Source organism: Epinephelus fuscoguttatus, linkage group LG7, assembly GCF_011397635.1.
Source record: "Epinephelus fuscoguttatus linkage group LG7, E.fuscoguttatus.final_Chr_v1".
NCBI classification, from domain to species: domain Eukaryota; kingdom Metazoa; phylum Chordata; class Actinopteri; order Perciformes; family Serranidae; genus Epinephelus; species Epinephelus fuscoguttatus.
Window position 1 is genome coordinate 33,647,641 of NC_064758.1, and position 22,116 is coordinate 33,669,756.

Genomic DNA, 22,116 nt, shown 5'->3' on the forward strand with positions numbered 1-22,116 from the left:
AATAGTCTAGATTTAAAGGGAAACATGAGAATGATTAACTTTTGGGTACATTTAATTAGTCATAATACAGCAAAAATCTCTTTGACTGTGTTTATTGTTTTCAAGACTTTGTATGATGACAATATTTTTCAGTGTAAATGGATTTCCAAAGTTAAAAATATTCTTGATGATTGTGGTTTATCGTACTTATGGCATGACGCTGGGCGGATGAACCCTAAATATTTAAAATTAATGACTGAACGTAGATTATCTGATATGGAACTACAGAGACAGCATGAGAAATTACAAAGTAACCCTTTATGTGATAGTTATAAATTGTTTAAAACTGATTTCACCTTTGAACCTTATCTGATTATGTTAAGACCTGCCGAAAGAGTTTGTTTGTCTAAGTTTCGGTGTGGAAATCATAAGTTTCCAATCTCTGAGCGCAGGTATGATCATGAAAATGTCCCCTGAAAATGTACTCTTTGTTTGACTGGCAATCGAGGAGACGAATATAATTATGTACTTGTGTGTTCTTTTTTTGATAAAGAGAGAAGAGAGTTGGTCGGACAGTTCTATAGAGCAAATCCAAATATTTATAAGTTTCAAAAGTTAATGTCATCTCGAAAAGTAAAGTTCTTGTCAAATTTGTTGAAACTTTTAAAGAAAATCTTGAATAGTTTCTCTTGATTTGCTTTGGCTTGTATGTATGTACACAAATTCTGTTTTATTTATTTTGCTGTGCATTGGCTGCCACCTGTCCTGATTTGTTAATGTTATTTTTTGTTGTCTGCCCCTTATACCCCAGGGAGGGGTCTAAAGGAATAAATGAAGTGAAATGAAATGAAATGAACAAGAGGCAATAATAAAATTCATTTTCATTCCCTCTACTGCCTGTACTTCTACATATCTCTGTATCACGATGTGGTTGAATATAATTTCTGGCCTACATAATTCAAGTAGCTTATTAATAGACCCAACTATCAATAACTATTTCATACATTCATGTTTCAAGTTTTTTTTCGGTGATTGAAAAAACCACAGTCACCTCCGTATTACAATGAATTGTGGGTTATTAAATCAGTGCTGAAGTCTGCATCCCAAGCGGACTCCCTGGGAGTCTGCAAAAAGTCCGCTTGAGGCCCCTTGTGGACTTGTTGGATTGTGGATTTGGACAGCACTCAGCACTCCAGGACTTTCCTGGAATTCGCACGCAAAGTCTGCGAGTCTGCAAGCGTGAACATTTGGATTCAGTCTTATTACAGCCAAATAATATACTAGTATATCTTTCTGAAGAGGCGAGAATTGGGCAATACAGTAACAGCATTTTGGTTTATCTTTGATCAGCACTGCCTGCTTTTATGGTTTGATCTGAGCTTGAGAAACAGAGAGGGGCAGCTCTCTCTTCCTCGATCCGCTTCTATAGTCTTTGTATCCATGGTGGCGGGCATATGAATATGCAGAAGTACAATCTGTAGTTCAGGCAACAGCCCTAAAACCAATGATAATTTGAGCTGGGAGATGAGCAGGGAGATCTGGGCTCTGACGAGATGAAGGGAAGTTTACCACAGTTCATTTACACATACTACCCACACTGTTATAATATAAAGCTGTTTGAAAATCAGCAAACTATCTATTCAATGCAAAATATTAATTCAAATTCTTGTCTTTCCTCTCGTTTTGACTTCATGTGTCATTCCTGTCTTTCTTATCCTTCATACTGCCATGTATGACACCAGTTTATCGATCTCCAGGATACAAGTGTCACAGCGTGATCTGGCTCGACTATCAATCAGCTCAATCAGTTGCATTCAGTCTCACTTGATTGGGAACTCTGGCAAATGAAACACCACATGTGGAGCAACTGAGATAAAACTGCCCCATGTTCAACATCTGCAGCACTGTTGTACCACTGCTGTTTAGACTGATGAGATTATATTAAGGTTTCTGTCTGAGTCATGGTGCACTGAAAGCAAACAAGCATCAATTTATAAGCAACAATCATCAGCTGTATTGATGAGATAATGGATTGTTTGGGTAGTTCCTGTCTGACTTTGTCTGCAGCCTAGTTTTCGGATAAAAAGCATCACACTGTTGCTGATTCTTCACACTGTCCACTCCTTAAGTCTGTCTCATTTGGCACATTTAGGACATCCTGATTCAAGCACTTAGGAACCGCCGCACCCGGCTCCTCAACAGCAAAGCTCAAAGGGTGCTTTTGTGTGTTGATGTTGTAAACTGTAGTGCGACATGAAAAATTAGTTCAAGCAAAGTGGGACACACACAAAGCCTCAGCTAGTGCCTCTTGTTCACTGCTTCACTGCCTTTCGCACAAACATTCCTTATCTCCCTCTCAAAAAGGAAACACCAGGGCAAAGTCATATCTTTCCCTCACCCCTGCGAGCCTTCCACCATTAATTGCGCCTATGTTGGCAGAGCCTTGAAGGATTTAGCCATGAATAATTCACATTTTACATACGTGCAGTGAGGAGGAGACACGGTTTTAAACCACACATAGTGGAAATTGCGTCATGTGGTACAGAATCTGTTTAAAGGGTCATTTAACTGCTGCAACACAGCATCTGACCAGCAGTTCAATTTAGGGATTAATTTATATCATCCTGATCTCTGATGGCAACAAAGGTGTTTCAGATGAGAGGACGATATTTGTTCATGCACAGAAGATACTCGTGTATCTGTCCACATGCAGCCTGTATTCTTAGATTTGTTAACTGAATTATGCTTTTCCATGTGTTGTGTCATATATATAGTGTTACAATGATGGACGTTCATAATAAATGTGGCCAATGTTTCCAGTAATGAGGTAAATGTATGTAAAAATAATCCTTGTGAGCAACAATCTCAGGCTTCACATTGTTCTGTTTCCAATGGTTATTTCTCCTCTGGCTACAGTATGAAGTCATAGTCATTTGGTCATCTGCTCCAGGACATTTTTTTGTTTGCCAACATGGACGTTAGCTTTGCCCTGGTAATTTTCCATTGAATTTTGGATCATGGATTATTGCAGAAAATAAGCTCTGTGGCAAACAAACATTTATGGTATTTATAGGGTTTGTTCAGCAAGATAATCACAAATAAACACCACTTTTATGATTATTTTTATATCCCAAATGCAATCGCCAGCAGTGAAAAGCTAACGTTAGGCTATAAACAAACCAAACCACGGTCGCATAAACATACCGACCAGGCTGTGAAGCCATGTTCGACATGATGATGTCCTCTAGTTGCATTTAGCCACTTGTTAGCAACCACCTTTCTTTAAGACACTTAGAAGCTTCAAAATTCACAAGTGGGGTATTTACTGACATATTTTATGTTGTAGAACAAAATGTGAATGTCTTTTAAGCTTGTGTTAACAACAGACCTTATTTCATTGCACCAAAAACTCGTTCAAAAAACCCATTTACTTTTAGACGAGGGAATCGGGAGTGCCAAAATGCTAACTCATTTCCAGGTTTTAGGACTCAAGGGCTTACATTATGTAGGCTACACTGCTAGGTGAAGCTACATGCTAACGTCAGGGAAACATGTAAACTTGGTAGCCAATGTTGTAAATTTCTTTCTGATTTTGGATCATATTCTTGCTGGAACATGTCCAGTTGTGTTTAGAAGCTAAAATTGGTTGCTTTTGTTGGTAGAAAGTGTTGCTATCCTCTGTTACAGTCATTTTCCAGCTGCAAAAACAATGCTAATATACATGTAGCTACATGCTAACACCAGATAAACATGTAGGCTAATCTTGGTTGCTGATTTTGTTCATTTCCCCCTGATTTCCGATCATATTACTGCTGAAACATGTCTTTTATTGGTGATTCTTCATGGTACAATGTGCCATTAACGTCCATTACAGTCAAACGCTGACCAATCAGAGCAGACTTGGCTTTTTCGGAAGGGAGGGGCTCAAAATAACAGGTGCTAAAACTCAGTGTTTCAGACAGCAGGTGAATACAGGTGTTCAGCACAGACACTGTGAGGAAAAAAAGTGTTTCTTTGAGATTAAAGCATTTAAACATGTTCTAGTTAATACTCAAAATGCAACTATGATCCTGAAAATGAGCGTAATGTTATGTTATTTTTGAAAGTGTAAGCACAACAAAAGAACGTCCAATGCATTCTATTGTTTCTGTCATGTGTGGAGAACAAAGGGGGATGTATAACCAGCCTCAATGTCACACGCAATCCATGCTGTTCTTGATGATACTCAAAATGCAGGTGTAAATGAGCATAATAGGTCCTATTCACATAAAAAGGAAACCTGAATCCCATTTGTGATCATTCTCAGTAACAAAGACACCATATGATTCGGATATAAATGCTAATCTATAATCTCATTATTACGACCTCTTTAAAGAGTTGTTTTGACTCACGCTGCATTTTCACAGTTAGACGTTCTCCACAGAAGTCTTGAATCATCTTCCCTGCTAGCCCAGGGCAGCAACACAGACTGTTTGTTAATGGAATCTGCATTTTGCATGAAGAAAGTGTTAATGAGCGAATATGAATTGGCCCCTAATATCTCCAGCTCCGGTTGAGTGAGCTAATGGACAGTGTCCTGGAGAGGGGGAAGAGGGTAATGGAGAAAAGGGGAATTAGCTTTGAGGTGGGTGTCTGATGTCTGCAATGGAGATGGGATGAATGCAGATAGCCTAGTATATAGAGTTACAATGCATGTAATGAAGCTTTGTGCACACTCCCCTCTGCTCTCCCTTTCTTTCAGGCACTTTCTGTGCCCCCACACCCTTGTATCCTTGTTGCCTGTCTCCGCTACCTTGAATGTGACTCATCATACAAGGAACGTTTCACCCGGATTTAATGTGACAGTGACTCACAGTATTTGCATCCACAAAGGTTACTCTGTGCTCTTAAAAGAAAACTATGTAGCATCCGAGATCATCTCATTGTCTAGCCCAGGTGCAGGAGAGTTGGAGGAGGAAGAAAAGGCGCTGCATTAGATGAAAGGCAGTTCATTAAGGTACTGTATTAAATCCATTAGCGCCTGATTGCCACAAATGCTTAAAATTCATACTCCTTCTCTGAGTTGTAACTCTGGCAAATCTGAGCACACAGACATGATGCACATATGTTTAGATTCAGTGTGATGTACACTTCCCCAGGATGCTGTCCATCATGAATAAACATCCATAAATGTGCTCAGAGATCTATATCTAGCTGTATAACTCCAGAACTTGCTTAAGAATCATTGCATGTTTAAGTTTTTTTAAGTAATAAAGTAAACCAGTGATAGATGACTTTACATTAATGGTTACACTGCAGACAGGAAGTGCTATTTGCTGATTTGGCACACTTTTAATGGCGCCAGTTTTCCAAAATGTCAACAGATAAAGGGCTGTAGATGCACCCCACAGCGAACTAACTGCCTACACAGCAACACTGGCAACATGTATGCAAATCTGCATTTCCTAGGAAAGCAAAGGCAAGACCCATCCTACTCTCCCTCTGATTGGCTAATACTTGTTTCCTTTGTGGATGGAGTTAATGAGGTTTAGGCTGGAGGTGCTCTGGAGGCAGAGTTAGGGCTAGGCAATATGGCCTCAAATCACTATCACGATTAATTGAACATTTTACCTCGATTATAATTAATGAACGATTATTTTGTTTTCATGGACAAGGTTTGTACCATCAGCTATTAAAGCTGAGGTATTTTTTCTAACAAAAGAGTGCATGTCATTGTGATTTTAAAATAACTTAAGTGAACACGCAGATAAACTATTTTCGTGGATCTTTTTCATGTTATGTAGGCTTTGTAAACACCTGTGTTATTGAGAGCTGCTTTGTGGAGGGACTTGTTGCTGGGCACTTGTCAGTCTCTTTCTTTACGTGATTGTTCTCCAAGTGCTGAAGCAGATTGGTGGTATTACCTTTGGTTGCTGAAACATTTTTTCCGCAGTGTTTACATCTGATTTCTTTCTGTTTGGTGTCGTTTTCACAAAAGCCAAAATGTATCCAAATGACGGACACAGCATTTATTTTTGGTACAAGCTGCTCAAGTCGCTTAGTTGGCTCTGTGTTTGGGTTCTCCTCCATATTCCTTCCAGGTCGCGGACTGGACGGGGCAGAGTCACGTGACTACACACACAGTAGTACATTTTTAAGGGACACACACAGTGGGGAGAGTTTAAATGAAGACCGAAATTACCGACATGGGCAAGATTACATCGTTTAGAGGTTCTGAATGTTGGTCTTGATTATCCCTGTCTTTGCATTTTATCTTGATCACAGTCTGTTTTTATACAAAGTGCCTGTGACATCTCAAATGTGGCTTTGACTTGCAACTGAAAACATGTTGCCTCTTTCGTAGAAAATACCAAGATATATATCATGTAACGCCAGTCAGCCTGTAAATACTGAGATATGAATCGTTGTCCATATATCGCCCAGGCCTAGATCATACCTTTGCTATCCTAGGAAATGCAAACTCACTCTCTGTAGCTCCAAAACAAAGAGGATGATTATCCCTTAAATCAAGTAAGACAAAAACTAATAATAGGCATGGCAAAAAAAAACCCAACCCATTCATATATATATTTTTATGCTGCACTATCAATATTTTCTTGATATATAAACCACACATACACATGCCCCTAAAGTAATACAGTACGTAACTTCAATTCCGTATAATTTACTATTTTCATGTACAGGAAATCCCCAGATATCAATTACACACATAAACCTATTTACAGAACATTTTTTTCTTCATTCTATATATTGTAGGAGGAGATTATTCTGTCTTCCTACAATATACTGAGGTGTAAATAAACTGCATTCTTCTCAAAACACCACAGCCAGTGAGTCACTGCTTTTACAAGATCTGTCACTACTCTCCCTGGCAATGAGGACACTTTTTCCCCCCGCTGCCTTTATTGTCTAAAAAACAATAGTCACAGTCATCAGTTTGACGCCAATAATAATTAAGCTCCCGTTTCTTTTAACTCTCAGCAGAAACTCACACAGAAACTGTCTTATGTCACAGAAAAATGATACAGAGGCAGCTGAACGTTACAATTCTCTCCTCTGATGGATTGCTGGGGTTTTAAAAAAGAGACAACAACATGAAAATGACAATTACTTTAAAAGTGCTGCGCATTGAGTCACGAGGAGCTGCCGCAACAAAATCTAGTCTCCTCAGCTCTCATTTTCTTCTCACATACAGGTGAACTTCTATAGTACCTGATTGTTTACGATAAAAAAACATGGTGAAAATACGAGTGAACATGAGGGACAAATGAGTAACAAATCCGCAGCTACAAAAACTATGCAAAAACTATGTCTATGCATCCTAGCAAACGCGCAATCAGACAGACAGACAGACAGACAGACAGTGTAAAACTCTCTGTACTGAGGACTTTATCTCCATTCTCAACTGTGATCATATTGGTCTTTTGGGCCTAAGTATCTCCTCTGCTGAAGCAGAACGGCCAAAACAGCGGTTCCCTGTCGGATTAGGACATCACTGTCAGACGGTCCCAGCTACCCTGTGACAGACCTATTAGCAGGACGCATGTCATTGTGAGGCTTTGCAGAGATGACAGGATGTAAAATCGAGGGGTGTGTCTCGCTGCATTTCTTTGGTGCTTTTCGGAGTTTAGAGAGAATGAATAAAACATTAAAACATTACACCATCAAACACTAAACTAGAATTATCGCCTCACAGCTGTACGCCTCTGCCAACCAGTGAAGTTGCAGTTTATATTTATGACTCATGTGTGAGGCATCCATGTTTCAGAGTTTGTAGCATCTTTGCAACAACATCCATATTTGAAGTACTGTTATCATTGAACTTATTGTCCTCCATCAGAAGTAATCAAGTAAAATACCTTTATCACAAATCAAACATTTGCCTAAAGAGGCTTCACAATCTGTACAGCAAACATCCTTATTCCTTAGACCCTCGACTCAGATGAGGAACAGCTCCCATTAATTGCCAAAATGCCAAAAAATCTCTGGAACGACAACAGAGGAAGGATCCCTCTCCCAGGACAGCCAGACATGCAATAGATGTTGCATGCACAGAATAAATCATTACGGTACACAGTCACCACAGTTCCATGATTAGTGTCACCGGTTCAGCATCTGACCAAATGTCTCCTCTTCTGTTCCTCAGATATGATGTTGGATAATGGCCAGAAAAGTATCTTAGCAGAGCATTATGATGTGACAGTGAAGCTGACCTTTGAGTTTTGGGATATAAAATCACTTCATTATTCTATCAAATTAGACATTTGTACAACATATGACATTTGAAATTGTGTCATAATTTGCACATGAATTCCTGAGTTGTGGCCATCACAGTGACCAAATTCTAATCAGGTCATTGTTGAATCCAAGTGGACGTTTGTGCCATATTTGAAGAACCTCCCTCAAGGTGAGGGATGAGATGAGATGAGATGAGATGAGATGAGATGAGATGAGATGAGATGAGAATAACACTGGCAGGTAATTGTGGATGTAGGTATAAGATGCACTCAGGGTGTCATTGCTTGGTTCAAATGCTTTACTGCTGTTGCTTGTGTAAACATCAACCGTATAACCATGGCGACACGAAATGCGGGTACCTTATTGGTGTAGCGCGATCACATGACGGCCGTGCCACCACTCGCGTACCAAGTCTCATTACGCTCAGATGGAACAAGTGCCGAATTACGACCCCGATCACAGGTATCACAGGTGTATCTTTTTTTATGAAGTAAAGATCGTGTAGTCCCCAGATGTCGGAGCGGAAATCAGTTTCTGTGAGACTTTTTCTGATTCACCTTACGGCCTATCTCCAATGACTTTGTATTCGATGAATGTACCTCCTTATTGCATAGAGGTGTCTCCTTGTCACTTCAGCTAGAAAACAGAAAAATGCCTAAAGGCTGCTCTGTGGTGGAATGCACTACCTACATGATAAAGAACCCAGAACTAAGTTTTTCATTAACAGATGGTATACAAGCAAATGGTTACCTAACAGTAGACATTTCCTTTTCAGTGGTGGATACGGCCACAGCAAATAGCATAAAGACAATAGAGAGGGCTGCTGCTTTCAGGAGAGGTGGAAAGTTGAATTCTTTCTCACTGAGATATGAAACAGTTGTGTTTCTCCCATTAGTATGTGTTATTTTATTTTTTACAACCCATATGAATAGAACTCAGCTGATCTCTTTCAAATCATGCACTACGTGGCCTGCCACACAATATTGGTTAATCAAGCAATATTGTGTATTTTTTCTTTTAACCTCATGGTGGCAGGACTATCATACAGTTTATAGACACGCACCAAATAGAAACTACGCATGTGGAACTAATGTGTTTTCATTAACAGATGGTATACAATTTAGAGTCACCATTGAGCCTAACCTGCATGTCTTTGGACTGTGGGAGGAAGCTGGAGTATCCAGAGAAGGCCTACGCTGACACAGGGAGAGCATGCAGGCTCCGCACAGAACGGCTCCCCCACTCTGGGTTCGACTCAGGAACCCTCTTGCTGTGAGGCGACAATGCTAACCACTGCACCAGCATGCTGCCCCTCATAAATAAGTTACAATTGCTAATTTGGTCAGATGAACTGTAGAGGTTGAAGCCTGGTTTTGATCTTTGTAGGGTAAATGATGATCTTATCTGGTGATTCAATCAAACTGTTGTAAATATCAAAGTATTTCATTCTGGCCATTCAGTGGAATCATTTCTCCAAGATAAAAGAGAAGAGTCACTGAAATAAATCGACAATATTGGATTTGTGAATATACCTTTTCCTCTCTGCTAGACTTAGCATCCTAAAATAATTCCTTGACATGCTGAAATTGAAGGTTTTAGCTAGCTGCAGGCATTCTGTCAATGTTTCAGCCCTTGGTTGCATATTGTGGTGCTGATTGTTTTCCCCTCCGGTGGGTGCTGTTTTTTAGAGTATGAGACGTTGTGCTCTGTCTGTGCAAAGATGGCTTTGATGCTGCATAAACAATAGCTGAAATGATTCAGCTAATTATTGGCCGAGTTGCCTCAGAAGCAGTCTGGCTTGGTGGGAGTTTGCTTGTCTTTCCGCCTTGGTGTTGGCTGGCGAGTGGCCAAAGGCTGATTCAAAATTTAGAATCGCCGTCGGCAATCGTTGATCATTTGGCAGAGAAAGAGGTTTGTACTTTTCTGAACTGTTTCAGAGGCAGTTCTTGTGTGTCCCTTCATTTTTTGCATTTAATCTTTTTCCAGCTCTCCAATACTTAGTTAAATCCCCAAGAGAAACTCCCTAGTGGGCATTAAACTTTCCCATGCTTGTAACAAATTTAAGTAAATTGCACTCAATTAAAATGTCAGAACAGTGTGTGTGTGTGTGTGTGTGTGTGTGTGTGTGTGTGTGTGTGTGTGTGGCACTGCTGAAAAAGAGCCTTTATTCAAACAATTCCAAACACATGCAGCTAATTGCTCTAGAAACAATTACCAAGATAGATTTTAAAGCATCTTAAAAAATCTATTCATGCAGACTTTCTACACAACTGTCGTTTGATGGCAGCTGTAAAATATGATGCTACATTTAATGTATTATTGATGTTTTTAGAGAGAATGAAATGACCTGAAATTGCTGCTTACTCTGTGCCCATCAACACTTTTACCTTTATTTTAAGCCCATTTAAAGTGCAAAACAAGTTGTAAATTATCTGTGCATTGAGCATTGAGATGGCTTTATCGACGATTTACCCATAAGAATCTGATTAATTTGCCCTACAGTGTAAACAAGCAGACTTTCATAGGAGTTAATTGAACCTTAATGATTGGTCCCCACTCTCTTAACTGTGTGGAAAGCACACAAACGCTGACAAAAAAAAGCCATTCCTGTCTCATAAATGCGAGACACACTCCAGTAAATAGTGTATTAAAAAGTTTATTCCAGGCAATGTGTGTTTCCATCTCAGAGAAACCCTTCGTGGAGTAAAGCTTACAGCTGTGTCAGCCATCAGTGTGGCAGTGCACACAGCAGCGGGGGACTGCGGTCGAGTGCAGAGGAAGCCGGAGTTCCTCCTCGTCACAGTGAGGGGAGACGGTTGCTGTGTGGATTCTGCAATTTCCCCTAACTCCTGCTCTCTGCAGACAGCTGATGTTTATCTGCTCTGCCCATCTGGGCCTTGTGACTAAACATCTGGTAAAGCTGCCACTGTGCACGCAGTGTTTCACAGAGTGATGACAGTGAAGGGGCACTGCTGTCCACCCTTTCCAAAAAGATCTTGGGAGGCGGGGAGGACTTCATCTCTCAGATGTCAAGGCTTGTTCTTAAAACGTGACTCAATTACCGCAGTATTGTCCAGCACTAAACACATTTATCTGGTTGTTTTGTTCGGCGGTGTGCTGTAATTATCCATGATTGTAGCTTTATTAGTTTGTAATCACAATGATGAAGGATAAGGTGATTTGAAATAAGATGCAAATTCCTTGCCTGCAGCTCCTCTCCGTAATTTTCAGGCTAAGATTATGATCTCGTTGAAAATTATCAAACAACATTATTACCAAAATGCCCACAAAGAGAAATGCAATCGTCAAATTAAAAAGCAATTTTCAGGGCCACCCATGCTGCAAATCTTTTCAGAGTAAAGCTCAGAGTGCTCTGGAGAATGATTATGGTCCATACAACAGAGGCCATTTTCCTGCTACGTGGTGCTTTTGTAATGGTGGTTAAAAAGCAGGTGTCGCTCCATCATCATTACCCAGACACCACTTTGAGCAGCAGTTTCCTTTCCTACCTGTTTGTCTGTTTATAACTCTTTCACAAAAGGCCAAGCCTGCATTGTCGCCCTTCCCTCATCCTTCTCTTCGAGGCTTCCCCCTAGAACGAGATGTTTTGCAGCGACTGGTAGATCTTCATCCATTATGGATGCTGTTTTTTGGTTCTCAGCAGGATGGGAGAAGCAGCACAAGACAGGCCACTGTGTAGTGTTAGAGCAGGGCATCTTTATTATTTGATTTGATGTCCAAAGTTAAAGAAAGCAAAGACGTACACGTGACAAGACAGAAGGTGATGCTGTCTTTAATTCATGAGTCCTGGCGAATCTCTTGGCACCTCTACGTCAATGAGTTTGTTCTACAAATATGTACTCAACATTAGAGAAGCCGGTGCAGTCACTGCCAGCCTCCACACCTCCATCCCCATTAAAATAACTGCACAATATCACTGCTCCACAGCGATGGGTTTGACAGCTGCTACAAGGTAGCACAACTTTCAGGTCCTGAACGAGCTTTTGCCCTCTGTGTCCTCTGTTACAGGCCACACCGCGGCGGGAGGCTGTATGTTAGCATACAAAAGCAGCATGAAGTAAAGCCTCACAGATACGTGTGTGTGTGTGTGTGAGAGATGGTCAATTGAGAGGGAGAAAGAGGGAGGGCTGCAGGACTTTCCCACTGTGTCCAGATCCTCTGCTCTATTAGTCTGGCACTGTGGGAGAAGCAGGCCTACTGTTGAGAGAGCGCACACACACACACACACACACACACACACACACACACACACACACAGTACCCATCACCACTATTGATATAAGGGGAAGGAGAGACAGCGAGGGATCAAATGTGCAAAGAGCAGATGTGTTCATAACCTGAGGAATATTGTTTCTTTGATTACCAGAATCCCATGCTCTTAATTTAGCACTGTATTTCATAACCTTTTGGTAAAACAGTCTGGAGAGGATCTACATGAGCAGAGCACTGTGCGGTTATGAAGTCTATGGAGCGGTGCCAAGCAGCAGCAAATCAGTTATGCTCAAGGCACATAGAAATAATTTATTGCGGTGCTCTGAAAGCAGTGGAGGCATGGGTGCAACACAGAACAGATTTCCTGTGTGGAGCTGCTGGGTCCAGGTATTATTTATGCTTGAATTTTCAGATCCAGAAAATAGTTTGGATCTTGAAGTGTTCAATGCAAATGTGCTCTGCTGCTCTGAGTATGATATCAATTAAAATATGGAGAGTGTGACATAGCAGCTTGTCTCCCATCCCCTGACTTAAGTTGGACTGTGTTGGAGGCTAATACAAGGCTGCACTGAGCTATTGTTGCTCTTTCTGGTGTTTCCTTTCTTCTCACACCTCTTCTCTCTTTCTTTCAGGAGCCTGCAGAGGAACCCGCTGGGTCAGCTCGTGACTTTCTTCCTGCTTGAAGGACCAAAAGCAGAGCTAAATGCACCCGAGTGATCCTGGAGAAGCGGAGAAGAGAGGCTAACTTTCCACCTTTGTTCTTGCCTTATGAGAACACTCTGTGTGGACTCTGGCTCAGCTCGCCCTGTGCTGTTTAGTTACTGCATGTACTCACTCTCAGGTGCGGGAAAAAGAGTGAAACACAAAGAGGAGAGAAGAAAGAGATAAAGAGAGCAAGGGCTGCATAATTAGTATTACCCAGTTTGTGTCAGAGCTAGAAACCATGAGAAGAGACTTCTGAAGAACGACTGTGCTCTGAAAAACATTGCGGCTAACCTTCAGGACATTTGTATGTGTGTGTGGGTGTATGTGCACACACCTCTTTCATTTTCAAAGGACTTGAATTTGTATTTGGATGCGGATTTAGCCTTTCATTATGACTCTGCGAGGAGGCTTTGAGAGAGCGTGGATTGGCTGCAACAGAGGTGTCTGCTGCTGGGCGCTGCTGCTGCTGCTGGCTTGTTATTTCTCGATCGCCTTGGCAGCCAAGCCCAAAATGCCAGGCCACACACACCTCAATTCAATACGCATTGATGGGGACATATCTCTGGGTGGGCTGTTTCCAGTGCATGCAAGGGGAAACGACGGCAAAGCCTGTGGGGAGCTGAAGAAGGAGAAAGGGATCCATAGGCTGGAGGCCATGTTATTTGCCCTGGATCGTATCAATAATGACAATGAGCTGCTGCCTAATATCACTCTGGGGGCGCGCATCCTGGACACCTGCTCCCGGGACACCCATGCACTGGAGCAGTCACTGACATTCGTTCAGGCGCTGATTGAGAAGGACTCAACTGATGTCAAGTGTCTCAGCGGAGGGCCGCCCATCATCACTAAGCCTGAGAGAGTGGTGGGAGTGATTGGTGCGTCTGCCAGCTCCGTGTCAATCATGGTAGCCAACATTTTGCGTCTCTTCAAGGTCAGTTTCTCCCACAGCATCTTACTTTACTTTTCTTCAGTATCTTTCGCATCATGCTTTTAGTGCATGGGTATATTAAAAAGTTTCCTGCAGGATGAGTGGTGGATCTTTCTATAGGCGACACAGTGTGCCACTGAGAGGGGGATAGCATAAAAATCTGTCCCCCAAACAAATTTTAAAAAATTATCCAGAGACCTAGAATTGGGGGTGCCTCCTCGGGCCCTGGCAATGCAGTCACCGAAAAGTCCCTGTGAAACATGTGACATGCCTCCCAGTGAAATATAATATTTGAGCGGTGCACAGTTATAAGAGGGATTTAAATCAAATTTTTCTTATTTGAGTGAACCACTAAAACATGGGCAGGCTTAGGGTGCTTTCAGACCTAGCATTGTCTTGCTTTGGGACTGATTTTGTCTTAAAGTTGTATAATTGCCTAGAGTTGGTTTGTGTTCTCACGGCAGCATTTACAAGCGCACCAGATAAAATGTGTTGCACGAGAAAGCTGCTCTTGATTGGTCAGAATTTAAATGTGGGAAAAATCCAGAAAGTAAACCAAATGTTGAAGAAGAGTACAATTGCAAGATAAATGTGACACTTTCTAATGTCACAATGGAGGGACAACTACGCAGGTTGATTTTAGCGCTGGTCATCGTGGACTATATTGCTGTCATTGTTCATTTTAGTCAAACCATACAGTTTGAAAATGAGGCGCGGCTCCAATTAGAAAACAATGTTTTGATGCATTGGATGTGCTGAATGTGCATATTAAGGCGGTACAGGAGGAGGTGCACATTAATAATCCTCCAGGACTGTAACATGCTCATGTTTAACCCAAACAATGTGTCATGTGACTGCAGTTGGTTCAGATTGAGATTGGAACACGTTCTCACCACAAACGAACCGCACCAGAGTTTGTTTGTAACTGGACCTAGACCACCTCTTCAAGAAGGTCTCGGTCTGGTTGTTTTGGTGCACATCCGAGTGTGATTGCTGGGTTCACACCTGCCCAAATGAACCGACTTACGGGGCAAACAAACTTGAATTCGATTGAACTGAACCAAACAGCTATGGAGCTCGCTGTTAGTTTTGGAGGAGGACAGGAAAGAGATTAATGAATCAGACCTCCACCACATTGTTTTGAAAATGAAAACAAAGCTTTTGCCCACTGATATCCAAACACAAATCTCCTCCTATCTCTCTTTGTACTGCTCTGTGAGCTACTACAACCCACAAATAGTGAGGTGGTGAAGTCTCTTTGATTTTATGAACTTTTGTAAACGCCCCTGAGAGCGGGATGAGTCATCAAACATTGAAAACCACTTAACCTGCTTTAACAGAAAGAGAAAAGACAGGAATTTTGATGTAAAAATACTATGTTACTGATTTCTTTTCCTAACATATATTTGGCACATAACAAGAGATGGGACCAGGGGAACTTGCCTAGGGCACCAAATGTGCCGGGTCCGGCACTGTGCAGGAAATTCCCTACAACATATTTTTGCAGATCAGACTTTTAGTTGAAAACAACATAAAAGGGAAACTTTGAATTTCAATCTGACGCTGCCTCCATATCACCACACCGTGACCAAAGTTCACTTTAATGGAATAAACATACACATACAAACACATACACTCTTCACTCAGCATTTGCCACTCTGTGTTCTTACTGCTTCTCTTATGACTTTTTTTTTATTTTCCTCAGAAGCTTAAACCTTAAACCACCACTTATTTTTCTCCCACTGTCCAGAAAACTAGGCACTGATCATTACACCATAATTCTCCTCACTAATGACATTAATTTGCCAAGAGTCCTTAGTGTTGCCTTCTTCTAATTAATTCAGGGAAGCCATGCATGACATCATGAGCTCACTGCGCCTGCTATTGGATATAGTGCATAAAATGAGCCTCAGTGCTGTGTTGGCTCAGCAGATGCAAATATAATGTGCAAATGAGAACAACACATAAACAATATATGACAGGACTTTTGTAATACCTGCTCAGGGCTGTCAAACCAAACTACAGGCCACAACCGAACTAATGAGCATAAGGACTGTGTCAAAACAGGTTGTCTCTTTTTTATAATATCCCAATATCCATGGCAGCGGTGAGAAGACAGTGGTTATGTGTTGTAACCCCTGCTCTACAAACACAAATGAGGAACACTTATAGGCTCTTTAAGCTGGGAAAGACTTGATTTAATGAATCATCTGACTTAAAAACGTGCATGTATGTAACTGTTTAACCCATGTGTCGGTTTGAATCAGTTGTGGTTGTCCTTTTTTTCGTATACACTTTAAGAGTTTGAACAGGGTTTGACGAGATGTTCAGGGTGACTGTGATGTTCATATTATATTCTAAACAAGCCAAGTCAGCCCTCCATTATGCAAACGACAAATCGAATATGTACAAATGCTTTTTTTCTTTTTTGCCGACAACTGAAAGCAAACAAAGCCAGGGACTGTGTGATATTAAGTTGTTGTGAGCTGGTAAATTTACCACTTATAAGCAGAAGGCAGAAGATAACATTATCTCAGAGATCGACCAGGCAAAGCCTCTCCTCCTCTGGGCAGCAGCCTCCATCTCACTCAGACTCACCCTGGGTCTGGGTCTCTACCTGCCTGTACAAGAGGGCAGCCTGAAAGCGAGGAGTGCTCAATCTGCAGCTAAATCTGGGGACCGAAATGTACCAAGAAGTGCATGGCACACTGACTGACAAAGAAACAAAACCCAACTGATCGACTTGAAGGAATCTCAGTGGACTGAGGGGTCTTCGGCTGATGACTTGAATCTCCGACTCTCAGGGGTCAGCCCTCGTATATAACGTCCTCACCTTCCCTGTTCGTCATCCATTTAGCTTTTGGAAGTGGAGTGGCAGAGAACACTGCTAGAGCTTCCATTTATCTTCAAATAGCAAGAAATACCATATGAAGCCATTGTTCTGTTCACACAGGCTTCATCTTTTTAAAAGGGTCCTATAGAAGAGGACTGAATTCCCCGCTGTTGCATTGATTGTGTCTCACCTGACTGCCGCCATTCTGGGGCCGACTAACTGCTCAGCAGAGGCCAAGAGAATGAACAATACAATACGTCACAACACAAACCTGATTGACATGTCACATTTCAGCCAGAAGAAATGCTACATTCCTACATCCTTACTGCTCTTTAAAAGTGATGAATGAACTATCTAACACAAGGCTGGCGTCGGTATCCAGCCATCACAAAGCATAGCAGTGCTTCCTCTTTATGCATTTAGCAGCACTGCTCCGCCCTGCTAATTAATTAGCGATGTAGCTATATAGAAATCTCCCAATACACAATTAATTCACTATCACTACTTCAAGCAGCCAGAGTCGGGGATGAGCAAGGATTACTGAACACCCTCAGATAAGGGTGCTGCGACTGATCAGCCATCGATTATATTGGCTAATGTTTCTTATGAAATAGTTTGAAGGCTGATCAGAGGAGCTGATCAGATGACGCAAAACACGGTAAGCAAATTCTCTACATGCCGCTTTAAAGCTTCACTGACAAACTGTAGCTCACACTGAACATTCACTGTTACATTCATGGTTTACTGCCGACCTGAGTGCAGACACACGACTCTCACTCCACACAAACACAAACACACCGCACTGAACGCTTATGTAGAGCATGCAAAACACTGCTGTTTTCTGACAGTGTTTACATTTAGTTGTCCAAAGAACTGAAGATACCCCATGCATGCTGTGCTTCTCTCCTGGGTGCCAGCCGGCGCAAGATGAACCACACTGAACCAAAAGGAAATAAAAATTCCGATGCACACCAGGATACTCAGGTTGACACTTATTTTATTGTCAGTGGCATTTAAAAAACAAAAGGCCCCCTTTTTTTCAATGTAAGCTGACAATAAAAGAAGTGTCAACCTGAGTATCCTGGTGGGCGCTGGAACTTTGATTTCCTTTTTAGTTCACAGTGTTTACATTTAGCTTTGTTTGTCCTGAGTTTTGCCGACACGACCAGCACAGCATCTTTATATATCATCTCTATTTCTCCAGAATTTGAGTTATTTTGTCTCTGCGACTGGAAATGCAGGGTTGATAGGGTAGACCAGGGGCAACTGGTTCTGATATCATTCCTCAAAACTTCTTGAACTATTTTCTATATGACCTTTTTTGGTGGGCAGGGCTTAACTGGAGGCAAAACAATTCTCCACAGGCATTAGCTACCACTAGCTAGCAAGTTCTTTTGGCTTGTTTTAGACAATGTAGGAAGAAATATTCATTGCTAGTGCCGGAGCGCACTCTGGCACAAACTGTACCGTTCATGATCTCCAGGACCATGAGTGTTACTTAAAAAAGTAAACACTGACCAACAGGACCAGCTTGGCCGACCTGTATGCTCTCACTCAGTGGATGGATGATGTCACAGGAAGCTTTGTGGTTGATTATTATGCCAATCTTACAAAGGAGGACGACACTTAAATGGTTTCCCCCGGTTTGTTTTGTTATCGAAGCCAACGTTTGCAAACACGCTAAAAGGTTAGCGTTAGGGAGAAATCCAATGTTCCTCTTAATACCTTCCAATTTCTGATGAGGTGGACACGATAACCCTTAATACACATAAGGTTATTCATCCCTACAACAGAAAATACTTTTTCCCTCACCTGATATGAAGTGGTGCACATGAGCATTTTTGAGGATCGCCTCCGTCCAGTCCTTTCATTTTAGCGCATTTAACGTTAGGTGTCTTTGTTTTTGTTGATGGGCAGTGGTGGCTGGTATGCAATAAAATTTAAGTTTTGAGCCATGACTCCTATTCTGGCTCCCAATAACACAACAAGATGACATATTAAGACTCCTACATAGCCTAAAGCCCTGTGGTGGTTAGTCGTGTTTTGCCTCCAGCTAATAAATTGACATCATTGTAAAGTCAGCCCTAAAAAGGTCTTCATGTCAAATGTCACATCTGTCCCAACCTGCAGGTGCGATTGTAACAGCATATGGGATGTGGAGCGCATTTTATTAAACGTAATTCAACATCTAGTGCTGTTTACAAATATGTGTCTAAAGCCCATCTTGTGTCAGAGGAAATGCTAAATATCTTCCGGTGACACAAAATAAAACTCGCATACTTCAGCACTGCTTCTGGAAAAATCCCAGGGGAATCACTGCACAGACCTCCATGTCTTCTTCTGGTGACCTGTCACACCATCAGGGGAATGCAGTATTATTAGTACCACTGAGCAAAAAGGAAGCTGGTGACATATCTCACACAGTCAGAGGCTGTCTCACTGCTCAGTGCAACAAACACAGTTTGGTCAGTGCACTGCTCCAGCACTCTGTGTCACATGCCAACATTTTCTCAGCCTGCACAGGACTGTTTTATATATGCACTGAGCCTGTGGGAGGTGTTTCCACAGCAGGTCATCAACAACCAGTCCACAATCACTTTCTGCTCAAGCAGAGAGTGCGAGAGACAGCAACACAGTTCAGGAAAGCCTCGACAAAAAAAGACCAAAAAGTAATAATTAAACTATCCTATCTGTGCCACCTTTACATCTCTGAAAAAAACACAGCTTGCAGCAAAAACAGTCCGCACACAGGTCTCGTGACAGTGTTGAATGTGTATTTAGAGAGGCTCAAAACCCAACCCCAAATGTTCCACCACACAAGGCTGTTAATACTGCCAGACTTCTTGTGGAGGGCACATTAAATCGCCAGAGGAGTTTCTGTCCACTCACTGGCTTGCAAGACGTCTTCACACAGTTAATTGGCAGGCCCTCTGTTTGGGCAGGATTTTGCCAGTGAGTTGTTGTGTGTTCCAAATAGCATGCCAAATCCTGCAGTGGGAACAAATTATTTAGTTTTTGCTTTTTTTTTTTTGCTCTCTCTCTAAAGGGCATTGAGCTGCTCCATCCAAGACTCAGTGTTCTTGGGCAGAGAGTGAGTTTTGTGTGAGTATAGTGCTACTCAGATTCAGATAGGCCAAATAACTGAGATGAACTTAAAGGGTGCAGGAGTTATTCTCCCTCGAGGCTTAGGTCAGAGCAAGCAGGAATCCTTTCTTTTGATGGACAATGGCCTTAAAAGATATCTGCCCAGTCGGCTTGAACAGTCTGCTTGAGAGGGCCTTGAGCACGATGGACAAATCCCACTGAGGGACAGAGGAGAACGCTACAGGATGCAGCCACTTCACTCGGCGCAGGAAGCACTACATTTCAAAAGAGAGATACTAAAAACCACCTTTCTCCAAACCACTCATAGTAAGAGATAGCTGACACGTACACTTTGATATTTGGAACTTGCACACATAGCAGGAAACTCGAGAGTTTGTACTTCAATTTCCTTTACTTACAGTATCGCGGATGGTCACGCAAGCATTGAATGGTCCGCACCATTGCTGGGGACAATTCTAGAATCTTGAGTATGTCCGTGACATGATACAAGCACTGTGAGGTACCGGGTGAGCAGCCATTAGCTGAACATGTTCTGCATATCACAGCGCTGCAGCAGAATAACCATGAACTGCTCCTGTCTGACTCTCTGCATCAGCAGTGGGATCAGATGGAAGGAGGGAAAAGCGTTAAGAACAGGCTTTTAGGTAATAGAGTTATGTGCAAATGCATCCACCTCCAATGTGGATGGGTAAAAAAAAAATCACAGGGTGTTCAGTCTCTACATGAACAGCTCACATCATTCCAGCTTTTTAAAAAGTATCAGGAAGTCTTGAGTCAGTGGATGATGAAATATTTCTGACACATTTCAGGTTTATTTTGCAACACCAACATGGCACGGCAGCACACCCAGGATAAAATGAGGATGGTAAACAGGCAGGTTGGTCCTAGCGGTGCTGTTTAAAAAATCTAACCCAGAAAAACCCAGAAAACACAAGCTTGGAAAGTAACACTGTGGTAATTGCACAACATAAAGGTGTGACCCCACCTTTCTTTCTTCATACCTATAATCAGCTAAATCAGGGGAAGGCAACATGCAGCTCCGCAGCCACATGCATCTCTTTAGCCTCTCTCCAGTGGCTCCCTGTGGCTTTGACAAACATTATATGGAAATGAATAACAGTTATTTCTTATGATTGTGATTTCCATAATCATTGTTGTAGGTCTGAAGTCATTCTTACTCGAGATGTCAACAGTTGACCGTTAATCAGTTAACCTAACAACCAAGACTACATGTCAGTCTGTAGGTTCATTTTGCTACTCTGTAAATTACTGCACTGCGCACCACCCGGGTGTGGTGGGACGTAAAAATGTAGTGCCCACTGCCATACCCATAGGTTGGGTGGAGGCTAGCTAATGGTGGCGCTCATTCAGCAATTACCGCTTGTCATGCCATCACGAACCAACAGCGTTCCTGTGTGCATTCCCTTGTGTCCACCCTTTGGCCTCCCCTCAGGTCGCCCTGGTGAGTAAGCAGCTCAATTTTGAACTGCAAACCCCCTTTAGCATTGTTAACTACTATTAGCTCTGCTGGCACAGTTAGCAGTGTGTAGTGGTGCTAACATTATAAACAACACCAACAGGGGTTTTGTGGCTAAAAATGTAGCTGCTTCTCACTGGGGCTACCTGTGGGGACACCGGAGATGGCCACGATGTTTTCACATCAACGTCGTCCCTACACTGAGAGGCATTACCAGCAGTAATCACGAATGAGCTGCGCTGCTAGCTAGCTCCTATTCAAAAACAGACGCCTCACCATGCCACTAAGCTAAAATGTTATATTTTATCTATTGTAATATTACATATTGTATCTAACAGACAAGCCAGGTCAGTGTGGCTTCATTCTTGGCTTGTCTTTGTCTTTCTTCCTTTTAAATTCTTTCTTTGTTTGGTGTTGGTTTTCATAATTTTACACCAAATGCCAAGTAGATAGCATTACTTGCAAATAAAGAAGCCATGCCACTCACAACACTGGTGGCAACCTTTGTTAAATCTTCTTTTGATGCTCATCCCTGTAGTGTTTCAAATAAACATTGTAGAGAACGGAAGCTTTTAAAGCCTTTAATTGACTTATCTTCTGTTTTGCACTCGACAACCG

At 41.9% G+C, this 22,116-nt stretch overlaps 1 protein-coding gene across 2 annotated transcripts in view; it reads left to right on the forward strand.

The window, feature by feature from the left end:
* Positions 1 to 22,116, forward strand: part of LOC125891355 (metabotropic glutamate receptor 4-like) — a 323,715-nt gene that overhangs the window by 102,148 nt on the left and 199,451 nt on the right. For both annotated transcript variants that reach the window (XM_049580581.1, XM_049580579.1), the window contains exon 2: positions 13,083 to 14,086. In XM_049580581.1, coding sequence (XP_049436538.1) covers positions 13,547 to 14,086 — 540 coding nt within the window. In that variant the 5' untranslated portion in view covers positions 13,083 to 13,546. The remainder of the gene's footprint in view (positions 1 to 13,082; positions 14,087 to 22,116) is intronic.